This window comes from Rhineura floridana, chromosome 1 (assembly GCF_030035675.1).
Source record: "Rhineura floridana isolate rRhiFlo1 chromosome 1, rRhiFlo1.hap2, whole genome shotgun sequence".
Taxonomy (NCBI): domain Eukaryota; kingdom Metazoa; phylum Chordata; class Lepidosauria; order Squamata; family Rhineuridae; genus Rhineura; species Rhineura floridana.
Window position 1 is genome coordinate 1,191,613 of NC_084480.1, and position 13,461 is coordinate 1,205,073.

Here is a 13,461-nt window from a genome sequence, read left to right on the forward strand (position 1 = left end):
GCAAGGGCCGTAGCTCTGTGTCAAAGCAGCTGCCTTGCATGTAGAAGGCCCCAGCGTCAATCCCCAACGGCATCTCCAGGGTAGGGCTGGGAAAAACTCCAGCCAGAAATCCTGGAGAGAGCTGCCAGTCCAGATGTTGCTGGACCACGCCTCACCATTCCTGCCCTTTCTTGCCTGATGGGAACGGTAGTGCAACAACATCTGGAGGGCCACAGATTCCCTTCCACTCGGTAGACAATCCTGAGCTAAATGGATGCTCAGGGTAAGGCAGCCTCCTGCCCTGCCCACTCTGGGCTCGGCCAAATGCTGTCCTCGGCAGTGCAAACCCAGAACAGACGGGCACCCTTTCTTTGCCAACCTTATGCCCTTCTCATGGCAATGAGGGACAGACATCTGAGCATGTGGATGCTTCTCCCCCCACCACTGCTGTTGTGACAGTTTGCAAGTCGGAGGGATTCCCCTCCCCAAGTCTGAGGGGCACACAGCAAGCCACCCCACAGACTATCGTCTGCCCACTTCTGCCGGAGGGCTGGGAGGGGGGCAAAGGGCAGCTGGGAGCAAAGGGAGATAGGATAGCACTCTTCAAGTACATGAAAGGTTTTCACACAGAGGAGGGCCGGGATCTCTTCTCGATCGTCCCAGAGTACAGGACACGGAATAATGGGCTCAAGCTGCAGGAAGCCAGAATTCGACTGAACATCAGGAAAAACTTCCTAACTGTTAGATCCATACGACAATGGAACCAATGACCTGGAGAGGTAGTGGGCTCTCCAACACTGGAGGCATTCAAGGGGCAGCTGAACAGCCATCTGTCGGGAATGCTTTGATTTGGATTCCTGCATTGAGCAGGGGGTTGGACTTGATGGCCTTATAGGCCCAACTCTACTATTCTATGATTCTATGAACCTAGACCAGACCAAATTCAGCCACTTTCACCATTTATCCACCTCCCAGTCCTCTCTCCCTCCATAGCCCTGCTCAACCTGCAAGTCTTTGCTCTTTCAGAAGGGGCTTCCTGCAGGGCTATGCCTTGGGCAAAGGGTCACTAACAGGAGGCAGACCAAAAGGACAGGGGATAAAAAAATATTGCAGGGGGAAGGATTTTTCCAGTCACAACAGGAGTACATGTTAAAAGACCAGGAATCATGTTGCATTTCCCCATAATATTTTTTTCTTGTGAGACCAGGGTTCGAATCCCCACATAGCCATGAAGCTGACTGGGTGAGCTTGGGCCAGTCACTGCCTCTCAGCCTCATGAAAACCCTATTCATACGGTTGCCATAAGTCGGAATCTACTTGAAGGCAGTACAATTGCATTGTAAAGTGCTGGGAAATGGCAATTTCTCCTCCACAAGCAAAGTACAGGCAGAAAGGTGTTTGTGTGTCCTGCAACCCCTGGGTACTGGTAAGAGCTGTGGTTTGCATCCAGAAATTCTCTTCCTCTTCCTACTGTTTGAAGAACCATTCACTTGGTGCCAGCAGCAGCAGCTGCAGCAACAGAACTGATAACATCCCTCCCTGCCCAAAGGTCTGTGCAATCCAAGTTGGCTGCCTGGTGCAAAGTTGAAAGGAGGGGTAGGGGTGAAGATGAGAGAGGGGTGATAAAATGGGGCAGAAATTGCAAGGAGATCAATGTAGTTGAGACAATCATCAGGATGGAAGGTGCACCAGGATACCGGCAAGACCCTCCCACGTCCTTCCCATAAAAACGTAAGAGAAGCTCTGAAAGCTGGATCCGACCAAAAGGGCTCCATCTAGTACAGCAGCCTGTTCTCACAGTGGCCAATCAGACACCTGAACTGGGAAGCCTGCAAGCAGAATTAGGATGGGACAGTATGCTTCCTGGGAACTGCAGGAAGGCAGAGCTGCTGGTGCGCCCAGATCTTGCTTGTGGGCTTCCCAGGGGGGGCCCATCATCTGGACACCACATCAAACCTAAGGGCTCAAAACAACCAAGAACTGACTATCATCACTTCCAGACAACCTATTTATCAAGCATTCATCCTAAAGTTTTGTAACCTGCCCTGGAACCTCAGGGTGAAGGGAGGAAAATGTTGTTGTTGTTGATGATGACGACGACGATAATAAAAATTGTTTGCAGTTTGCAGGGTTGTTAAACAATGCCACCTATTTATTGAGCATTCATTCTGATTTGTTTGCATCGACATTGTGTCAATCAAGTGTCACTTACCCTTCCCAGTGAATTTTCCCGTCACTTTCCAGTCCAGAGTCCAGTGAGTTTGTTGCACAGGAACACCAGATCAGCTTTAATTGTGCAGCCTGAATTTGCCAGCATGTCACTGAATCCCACCCACAAGGCCGTGACAGTTTGGAAGCTCCCTTGAACAACTCATGACAGGAGAAAAGCGGCACAGCAAGATTTCCTACAAGCCCCGCGCACACACACACACTCCCACAGCCTGGGTTATTCTGCCTCAGATCCACCAAGCCTTCCTTATGAAGCCAGCCCCTTATCTCCTGTCCAGGGGAGTCGTTCTTGCTTCAAAGCATCAGCCATTAGCCCGCCTCCCCCACCAAGGCACAGGGAGAAAGCTCCCCACCCCGAATGGTCACCCTAGAGCCAGAGGTGGATTCTGACACAAGCAGCGGCAGCAGCTACACACACCTTTCTTAGATAACTTGAACAGTGCAGGGCAAAAATCACAATTTCTTCTCCTTGTGATGAATCCATCCATCCTTTAAAACAGTGTGACTGCCTGGGCTGCAGCTGCAAAAAAGAACCCCTGCAGGAGCCCCATGGCTTTCTTGGACATTGGTCAAGGGCCTGAGGGCAGCACACAAAGGAGGCCTCCCAGTCCCTGGCATTTAGGAAGTGGGGCCGGAGGTCTGTCGGACCAGGAGGACCTAGATTTGAATCCCCACTAGACCTCACAGCCACAGCTGGGTGTGTGGGTGTGCATGAGCCTACATTCTTTTGGAGGGAAGGCGGGGTGGGGGCAGGCAGAGAAAGGGGTTTAAAACAAGTCCTCTGAGTCCCTGGAGCGAATGACTAATCAAACCTCAAATTTCACTGTGTGGAAAACAAACAAGATTGCAGCAGCAGGAACCAGAGTCCGTTCCCCCTGCTGCTGCCCCCAGAGAGGGAGTTTTGGGAGAGATGCCACAGAACAACATCTGGATGGACCAGCAGCAGGCAGGGCCCTGCCAAGGAGCGGCTTCTTCTGGAGTGGGAGGGTGGGTGTGGGGCTCTGCAGCGGGTGGGAGATCTGGCCAAGGAACGAGCCTGGAGTTTCCGGGCCCTGCCACTGCAAGATAGGACTCAAGAGGGCAAGAAGTCAGAAAACTGTCAGGGCTGGGCCGGGCCTGCCAAGCAAAAACAGAGAAACCCGCCCTCAGTCTGTCTGTCACCTCACCTCATGTGCAGGCTGCCCTTCAGACTCCCTCAGCACAGGCTTACTCATGAGGAGTAAGGAAACACAGGGAAGGCAAGGAATCTGGCCCTTTCTCTTCCAGGCAGACACAGTCATAGTTACAGACAGGGAGGCTGCCCTCGTGAGAGGATATGCACGTTCCCTGTGCAGATACTTATTTTTATTTATTTATTTATTTTAAAGCCGTTTTTACCCCACTCCTTACCCAAAAAGGCACCGGGAGTGGCTTACAAAATATTAATAAAAACGACAAGCAAGAGATTCCCTGCCCGCAGGCTTACAGTCTAAAGGACATGACTGGGAAGAAAAAAGATATTGTCTGCTCCAGCCTTTCCCTAAACTGGCACCCTCCAGATGTTTTGCTGCCTGGGGTTGATGGGAGTTGCAGTCCAAAACATCTGGAGGGCGCCAGATTGGGAAAGGCTGGTCTGCCCCGCCTGGTAGTAGCTCTCCAGGGCCTCAGGAGAAGAAAGGAAGGCTTTTTACCAGGTGAGGAGACCATTCTTCTGCCTGTCTCCTCCTGCCCCACTTTGTAGATGCTGGCGGGCGGGTTGGGGGTTGACAGGCTGTTTCCCTGAGACCTAAAAGGGCAAGGAGTCCCTTCCAGGTGCCTTCCGACAAGAGGCTGGCCAACTCATTCATCACAAGGAAAACAAACGGCGGCATTTGCAGGCCACGTAAGAAAGGTGCTGTCCATGCTCATGTCAAAATAATGTGTCACTTTCTGCCTGTGTTCCAACTTGTGTCAGAAACCACCAACGGGGATTCACTTGGGTGCTTCGTGGGCACATTTATCAGGCTTCCCAGGGAAGGGATTCTGAGCTCTTACACACAGGATCACTAGGAGTCTGCCACACATGCATTTTAGATAGGGCATATCCAGAGCTTGAAAAAGTCCAGCAGCCATGCTGGTGGGGGCTGATGGGAGTTGTAGTTTAAAAAAATAACTTTTCCAAGCTCTGGGCATATCATTGCCACAAGTAACTTTTCAGCAAAGAGTTGTGCGACACCTTCTCTCTCTCTCATAGATGTTCAGACCCTTTTTTTAAATCACGTGTTTAAAAGATACATGCTCCCACAGCGGTCATGGAGCCTGTAAAGGAGCAAACTAAAGAAAACCTTTGAAAGGTTCATAAAATAGCAGAGACGTCTGGGAGTGTTGTGTCACCAATCATGTAAAAACAATATACTTAAGGTTTATATCCTGTTGTTCTGCTGTAGAAGCTGTGCTCAGGGAGGCTTACGACAATGTAGCCTTTCTAAACCAATCAATCCACAATATCCATCAGGTGTTCCTAACACTGGTTCTTTGAGTGAGCCAACAACCTGATATCTCTGCAACAAAAGCATCACCCCAAGGGATGGATGTGTTGACTGGACCCAACCAACGGGGAAGCCACAGCTCAGGGACACTTGCTTTGCATCCAGAAGGCCCTACATCCAATTGAAAGGATCCCAGCAGGAAAAGTGTGTATGTGTACACGTGTGTCGTGCACATACTTTTCTGCCTGAGAAAACATTGGAGAGCAGCTATCAGTCAAAGCAGCATGGCCCTTGAATGGGAATAGCAGGTGCCCTCCTGAACTCTGCTGGAGGAAACACATTTGGGAACCACTAACATTATAACTCTGGGTGTGCAACTGCCATAATAATATTAATTCCTAAGAGAAGGCACAGGTCAAGTCTGCCTGAGAGCTGCAAACTCCTTATCTGTAATGGTGCCTTCTAGACCCTGTGGGCTGCCTTTGTTTACTCAGTTGTGAGACAAAAGCCACCTCTTGACACACTCAGAGTCACTCTCTTCTTCATTATATCAGCAGCTTCATAGCTGACACCTGGGTTCAAAGCCAGGGTTATGGGGATAGCGCCAAAGAGCCTGTGACCCGGATAAGCGCTGAACAGCTCCCAACAGCCAGCCGCCCACTTACCCGAAAGGACAAGGCCTGGCCGCTTTGCCACAGTCTTTGCCCTTCTGTCTGACAAGTGATGGGACTTCAGCAACCTCAGAGCCATTTCTGAATTAGCTGACAATGGCTGGATCCATCAAGAGAAATCTAGAGGTCCTTTCTTCAGAGCACCAAGGCAAAGAAAGGCTGCCTGCCCTCAGTACGAGGGTAAATGATTAAACGGCAAGAGAGATAATGTTAACCGCCACTTAGGACTTCCCGAGACAGCCTGGCTTTTGTGCAAGGAATGCACAGCGATTACTAAATTGCCAAGCACAACCCAGGGAGCAACCTTTGTGGCTGGCTGGGGACTGCAGTGTCCCAGCGCCCAAACAGCTGAATTGAGAAATCCAGGGCTTGCACTGTGTGGAACATGGTTGAGCATTGCAGGTAACCTGCTGGCCAGTGCCTGTGAGCGATGTCTGTGGGAAACGGTTGTGCTTGACTGTTTTGCTGGTTTGTTCTTATGCATACTTGGTATGCTATAGTCTGTTGTTTCATTGCAAACTGCCTTGAATGGACCTTGGTGTAGAAATGAAGGGTGGGAAAAATTGAAACAAAGAAAGAAAACGACAACTCTCTCATAGACCACAGTTATTGTGCCATTTATGACACTTGGTAGAAAGGCTGCTGCAGTTAACCAGAAAGGGAAAGGGAAAAGGAAGCTGAATCCTCTTCAAGGAAGCACAGGCCTCTCAGATAACTTTAAAACATTACAAGCCAATAGACAAGCAAGCGCTGGCCATACCCCACCATGCATTTTAACAACATTTAAAGCCCATGGCTTCCCCCAAAGAATCCTGGGAACTGTAGTTTACCCTCACAGAGCTACAATCCCCAGCACCCTTAATAAACTAGTTCCCAGGATTCTTTAGGAGAAAGCTTTAAATATGCTTTAAATATATGGCATAGACATGACCACCATCCAATTGCCTTTACTGGGCTTTTATTTTTTTTTTAAAGTAAACCTCCCAGCTTGTCTTAGGCTGTGGACAACACACTAGTCACCTACAGCAAAGTGTTTCCACTGGCCACACCTGGAGGGGGAACAGGTTGATCTGCTGATCAGTCGCCAAACCTCTTTAAAGCTGATTTCCCCCCCCCCAAACCCACTCGAGCTGCTCCCACCAGGTTTTAGAGTAAGAAGTGGTGGGTTTGACAACTGTCGTGTGCCCCCATTTTCAGAAGAGAGAGGTGGAGATGCCCCGGAACCAGCAGAACAGGGAGTGTGGTGTTGTTATTTGAACCACTGAACAATGATCTCTCCCCACAGACACACCCCTCCCCCCTGCCACAACTAACTCGCTGGATAGCAAGCTAACACCACGGGACCCTTGTGGGGCCTACATTACTGCTAAGAGCAAACACTGGTTATTTATTCCCACCTGAAGAGGCCCACAGAAACACGACGGACATCGTTCTCACTCATGAAGGCAGAATTCGGATTGCACTTAGGGAAGGATCTAGACCATTCTCAAGCAATCAGCCAAGGCAAGAGCTTGTCACTGAGCTGTGTGGGGGATTGATTTGCAGGTGTGTCTCACTTATTAAGGAGCTAGAGGACCCCTGTAGGAGAGAGGAATATGGGGAGAGGGGAGGCAGCAAAGGCATTATTTATTTGTTCACTCGCACACAGAAATTGTGGCTTTGTAATGAGTCATTGTTGCTTCTTCCACCCAGTTCTAACTATCACCAAATCTGGGAAAATTAAGCACACAGCCCAGTCCTCTAGGTCTCCACTTGTCATTTATTTCTCTGTTAACCTCCACCCTCTGAACACCGCTTTGCCTTCTACACACAGACATCAATCAACCGATCGATCTGCGGAAGCAAGGGCGTGGAGACTTGTGGCGCAGCAGCATTTGGAAGGCCACACCTCCATGCTGGCTGCTGGGGGTCCAGCAATCTCTGGGGGGCGCAGATGTTTCCCACCCCTGGTCTATGGAAAGCAAAGCGTCTTTCCACTTGGCGGATCCACATCCTGCAAGGTAAGCGGGTAGAGGCAGCATGCACGTATGGAGTCTCCCCTAGAAGGAACAGGAGAAGCGACTGTGGCCTGCCTACTAAAAAGCAACAGGGAAGTAAAACACAAGAAGGGCCCTCCCAGCCCGCAGCAGTGCAAAAGCAAGCCAGTCACCTGCCGGAGACGATTTTGGGTTAGGGGATGCCCATCTCAGGGCAGGAAGTCCCACAATTCCATGCAGACAACCTATTTTGCCTGCATTAGGTCCCAGGTGTAATCCCTACTTAGGTACAATCTCTCACAGCTCCATTAAAAGGGTCTCAGGGGTAAAGCTGGGAAAGAGCCCTTGTCAGAGACCTCATGCCAGTCAGGGCAGGGTGGACCAGGGGCAGCCAGTGTGATGCCCTTCAGATGTTGTTTGGCAGCACATCCCCATCGTCCTCACAATTGGCCAGGCTGGTTGAGGCTGGTGGGAGAGGTACTCCCCGTTGGCTGCCTGGCTTAGATGGAGCAGCACTCAGTGGGAGGCCTTGTGAGAAGGCAGCCTTGGCTCCCGTGCACTTTGCCTGTGTCATGTCCCAGATTCATCCCTAACATTGTTCCATAAAAAGGTTCTCATGCTGCAGAGCTGCCAAAGGTCTACCTCTGCCTCCGGCCTTTGAGGGCAGCTGCCAGTCAGCAGAGACAGTCCTCGGCCAGGTGAACCGGTGGTATGACCCCGCCGAAGGCAGCTGTGCGTGTGTTCTGCTACAGTTGGGCCACAAATGACTATCACAGGTCACTGTGGACAGGCGAGCTAAGTAAACGTTTTCCCAAGGTAGTCGCTTTTGGGACCATATTGATACGGCTGCTTCGGTGCATGTGGAAATTCACAGCAGGAGGGGATAACCCTAAGGGTAAGGTGCTAGGCACAGATACAGACCTAGCAAATCTCGTGACCTTCATCACCACCCGTTGCAAAGCAGCAGGTGCCCTCATGGAGCCTTGGGGCTCTTAGTCCATTGCGAGGATCTGTGAGTCCCATCATGTGCCAGAAAGTATCTCCAGGCATTTCTCTGAAACTCTTCTTTTGCCACCCTATTCGTTCTTCAAACAGTAAAGGGCTGATGAACAGCAAAGCGTGGGATTTATCCAAGCAGGCCTGATCAAAGCTGGCCTTAGGAGAACTTCTGGCGACTGGCCTGAGACCAACAGCTCCCATGGAGAGCAGTTCCCACCTTCCCTTGTGCTCTGCGGTTCAGAGGAGGTGCTGCTTCCCGTCGATGCTGTTGTGGCAGCAACATTATTTATCCAAATGATTAGATACAGTCTTCCTTTCTCAAGACAGAAAAATCCATTTCACTCTCAGGTGTCTTCACTCATCACCACTCTCTCACATACTCCCATGGGCAAATATTTATGCAGCTGAGCCAAAGGGACTTCTCTATGATTAGCTGAGACCCCTACTATCCCCCCTGTGGCCACCGCCACCCCCAGATTGCCTGAATCTCTTTAGGAGCCCGTTTCATCTTCTTTTCACTGGGCAGCCAACCAGAATGGCACATAAAAGCCAAGCCATGGAATTTGCCACAACTATGGCAAAAAGCATGGGGAGGGCAGCTATGAGAGAACGAGAAAAGGTCCTCAAATGCAAAGACATATCATTGAACACTAAAGTCAGGATCATCCAGACCATGGTATTCCCGATCTCTATGTACGGGTGTGAAAGCTGGACAGCGAAAAAAGCAGATAAGAGAAAAAGCAGCTCATTTGAAATGTGGTGTTGGAGGAGAGCTAGAAAAGACAATAATGCTGGGAAAAACAGAAGGGAGCAGAAAAAGAGGAAGGCCAAATAAGAGATGGATCTATTCCATAAAGGAAGTCACAGACAAGATCTGAACAGGGTGGTTCACAATAGAAGCTCTTGGAGGTCGCTGATTCATAGGGTTGCCATAAGTCGTAAGCGACTTGAAGGCACATGACAACAACATGGCGAAAAGCAAAACAAAGAACTGCTTCTCTTTTCCACTGGAACACAAACAGCATCACCAGCACCTGAAGACCCTGGCTCAGCCTTCGCCACCCTGATGCCCTCCAGATGCTTTGCACTCTGCAATGCCCATCTGCCCCAGCCAGCATAACTGTGCTCCCATCAGCCCATGCTCTTGCCAGTTGCAGAGTCCCAAACGTCTGGAGGCCAGGAGGTTGGCGAGTTCACCAAAGAAGCAGAGAACTTCTCCAAACAGGAAGCTCCGAAGCATCCACTTGGCCGGAGTGTGTTTGCTTCCCTCCCCATCCACTCACATTCACACAAACAGCTGAACAGGAGGGGGGGAAGACTATGCATCCCTTCCAAAGAGACTCCAAACTCCTGCTGCAGCATTCAGGGTTTGTCCAGCTACCAAAGCACATTCTTCACACAAGTGGTTCAGTTCACGCCTGAATATCTGGGCGGGTCTTGAACAGGCCAGCGATGCTCAGCCCCCTCAGCCAAGAGGCTGTTTCTGTGATCAGCTCAGCTTCTGACATGCACCCTTCTAAGGGCAAGGGCGCGACGCCTCATATTTTGGGCGAGGGCCAAACAGCCTCCCACATGGATCCTTCGGCTTTCCAGTAAAAGCAGTTGGCTTTTGTCCTCTTTGACAGGGTTTGCTTTGTTCACCTTCCCATGAAACTGAGCCTGAAGAAAAGCAGGAAACCATAAAGACAACTTCTGAGCTGAGTGCGAAGCCAGGAAGTTGACAGACTCCGTTTGGTTCTCCAGCTCTAAATGTGGGAATAAATAAATGTGCTTGTAGCTACAGCAGAGGAAGAAAGCCAGAAAGAGGAAGGGTGTGATGCTCCTCTGGGCTGGGCCCATTCCCGCTGGCTCAGAGCCTCCAGGGTGCCTAAGAAGCCGCTCCTGCTCCTGCCGCTCCTGACTGCAGCTCAGCTCTATTTGAAGCCCCCTGTCTTGAGGCTCACAAGGCAGCTGAGGAAAGGGGGCTGGGGTGGGCTTTTTCTTGCTGCATTGCCCAGTCAGCTTCCCCCAGCCCAGCCGCCGTTCTGCCAACCCAGAGCCCATCCAGTTTCCACAGCCCACAAGATGCATTGGAGCACCTTCAGCTTGTGCTGTAGGCTGAGTGGCTTCCCACGGTAAGCACGATGGGAGAAAGGCACTGCTCTCTTCAGCTGTAGCCCACACTATGCATGGCTTGATTCAGCACATGCTCAACCAAATTAGAGGTTTTGCCACACATCAGATGTGCATCGATGCATCGTCTGGTCTCAGTGACCCAGGCCCACACAGCCATCTCTGGTCAAGATTCTCCAGACTCCTCCACTTGATCCCCTTTTTGACAGAAGTGTTTGCCACTTTGTACTGAGGAGCAGACGGAGACGAAGATGTTGGCAGCCTAGAAGTGCGAGGACCCTTCCATACTCTGCTCTGCTCATGCTCTGCAACAGAGCCGTGGACCCGGCTCCTTGTCACTGTCTTAGGGACAGTCTCTTTGGACACTGGCCGTGGCCAGATTGGCCCAGTGCAGTTCCATGCTGGCCTTAGGCAGGTCCATCCCTAGAAGGGCTGCCTTGGACACTTCAGGAGGGGAGAGTTGCTGTTGCACTCAGGTCCTGCTTGGGGGCCTCCCTTTGGGCAACTGGCCGGCCCCTGTGAGAACGGGGGGCAGGACTAGAGGGGCCCCTGGGGCCTGGTGCAGCTGCTGCAGGGCTCCTCTTACGTTGGCTCTGTTCCAGATTCTGTGCAGCCTGCCTGAGCACCAAATGTTCTCTGCTTTGGAGCTGCACGGCACACCGCCTCTTTCCTGCAGCTAACAGCATTTATTTCTGAGCCAGGGCTCAGGGACCTGTTAGTTAACCACAGGAAGGCAGGAAGCCACCACTGGCCCATCTACTGCATTCACTGAACCGCAGTTGGCTCTTCGGGATCTTCAGACAAAGTCATTCCCAGTCCTAGGTGGAGATGTTGGGGATTGCACCCAGGACCTTTGCAGGCAAAGCAGGTGCTCTGCTACTGAGCCAAGGTCTTCTTCCTACCTGTTTTCAATCAGCCTGGTGTTGGCGCTCAGGGCTTCAAAACAGGGTTCCAGCCTACACCTCTCCTTTTAGGCAGCAGGGATGTCTTAAGAATGGTTAAAAGGGGACCTACTTGAGCTCTGGCATCTTGTGGTTTCCTTCTGGATACGTCCTCTCCTCCTCCTCCTCCTCCTCCTCACGGAATCAGTTCTGAATCCCCAAAGCAGGGATCCTCACATGCTGTCACACCAACCCTCCTCAAATGGTAAACATACATTTATTTGAGATTCCCCAAGTAGAGCTCACAGCTGAAGGGGGACAAGCTCAGCTCAGCCGCTCACCCCCGCCCCAGCCAGGAGGAAAAAATTGTGTATGGGGGGGGAGGGAAACAGGTGCCATGCACACTCCCCTGGGGTTACAGAATGTGAGTGCGTGAGAGAGAGAAAGAGAGAGAGAGAGAGAGAGGTGTATATGCTGGGGGGGGGGAGAATGCCAGGAAAGTTCTAGGAAAGGAAAAGTCTGTTGGTGGCAGTTAGAAGGGCAGGAAGAGAAGAAGGCGAAGGAGGAGGAGGAGGGCTCTGTGCGTCCCCATTTGGCTGCTGTGAGAACCGGATGTGGACTGGACGGGCCCCCTTTGGCCAGGGCTAGCTGCTCCTACTGCAGGGCTCCCTTGGTGGAGGGAGGGGGGAGGAGGAGGGGGACACATGCAAAAAGCCCCCCCCAAAAGACACCTTATGATGCGGACCACCTGCTTCCACTGAGTGACTGAAATGATGACTGATATCAGTGGCTGAGCTCATTCGGGTGGGTGGGTGTACCCCATTGTTCATATGCACTATTAATTGTTCATCTTTTAACTATTTTAATCCATAATAAAGAGAAATATTGTTAAGAATTCATCAGACTAAAGGGTGGTTGGCAGTCTGACTCCCCTCCTCTGCAACTGGCTGCTTTTGCCTTTAGAGTCAACAAAGGTGGTGGTTTTCTAACAGACTGCCCCCCCAACCACCCAAAGGAAAGCAAAACAATCGGCAAAACATAGGTAGCATGTGTGTCCATGTGTGTGTGTGTGAGAGAGAGAGAGAGAGAACCCCCCCCTTTCCTCCTGCATACATGGGGCAGCCCCATCTCGGTCAGCCTTGGCTCGGGGAGAAGACAGTGCGTGGTCTTCTAAGTCGAAGGGTTTTGGAGGAGGATGCCGGGAGGGTGATTTATGCAAGGATCTGAGAAGTTTGCACAATTTCCTCTCCTTGCTCAAGCTCCCCATTGAACAAGAAATGAGCAACCCGCTCTGCCCCTCCACACACACACACCAAAATGTGTTGCAGAAATTAACCCTGAATGCCAGGACTGGGAGAGGAGGGACAGCTACAAAGGCCACCTGAGCAAGGCTGTCGGCGGAAAGCAGCTCCTGTCTGGTGCCCTCGGCCCTCAATGTTGCTTCCCAAAGGGCAGCTCTGCTCCCCTCCCCCTCGCACCAGGTACCACCCAGCGGAGTCAGGCGAGAGGTGCAAAGTGGAGGCAAAGGAACGTTGCCTCCTGACTCCATTTGGGTGTCAGAATCGCCTGAGGGCGAACGGGGGCGAGTGCCCCAGCCCTCTCCTCCTCAGTGCTGTGTGGCATCACTGTGCCCGGCCCTGCTGGGCTCCACATGTTGGAGGAAAGACATCTGGAGCAAGCCCTCATGGGAAAGCCTATGCCAGGAGAGCTGGCTCTCCACTGCAGACCCTGACCCCACCCCCACAACATGTGGAGGGCTGTGGGATTTGTCAGTGGGCACAGAGCCAGCACTAGGGCTGTCGCCCTACTCCCCGCCCCCACTGTATAAGGGCCATGGTGCCTGTGTATGTCACAGCTGTGCCACCACCACATCATGGCCTGGCCTGGCCACATAATTCAGCCCCTGGGGACCTTTGCTTCCTCACTGTTGGCAAAGCAAAGGTCCAGCCCTAACTGAAGGGACCACCAAGATTTCTTCCCCATGCTAGCCAGACCTCAGCTGGAGTGCTGCACCCAGTTCCGGGGGCCAGACTTGAAGAAGGATGTAGGCAAATTGGAACAGCTTTAGAGCAGGGCAACGGAGATAGCTGGGGGTCTGGAAGTCCTCGATGGAGGAACTGGCAACGCTTGCCCTAGAGAAGAGGCGGCTGAGGGGAGGCACGGGGAT

The 13,461-nt window shown here is 51.7% G+C and overlaps 1 protein-coding gene across 8 annotated transcripts in view; it reads right to left on the bottom strand.

Moving 5' to 3' along the window:
- Positions 1–13,461, bottom strand: part of LOC133377987 (phospholipid-transporting ATPase ID-like) — a 109,668-nt gene that overhangs the window by 73,103 nt on the left and 23,104 nt on the right. The window contains exon 1 of one of the 8 annotated variants that reach the window (XM_061612785.1): positions 5,321–5,506. The exons of 5 other annotated variants lie outside the window; for them this stretch is intronic. In XM_061612785.1, the coding sequence (XP_061468769.1) occupies positions 5,321–5,405 (85 nt within the window). In that variant the 5' untranslated portion in view covers positions 5,406–5,506. Of the gene's footprint in view, positions 1–2,626; positions 3,000–5,320; positions 5,507–6,723; positions 6,865–13,461 lie in introns of those variants that run through there. 2 more of the 8 variants (XM_061612786.1, XM_061612795.1) reach the window with 2 other exon arrangements.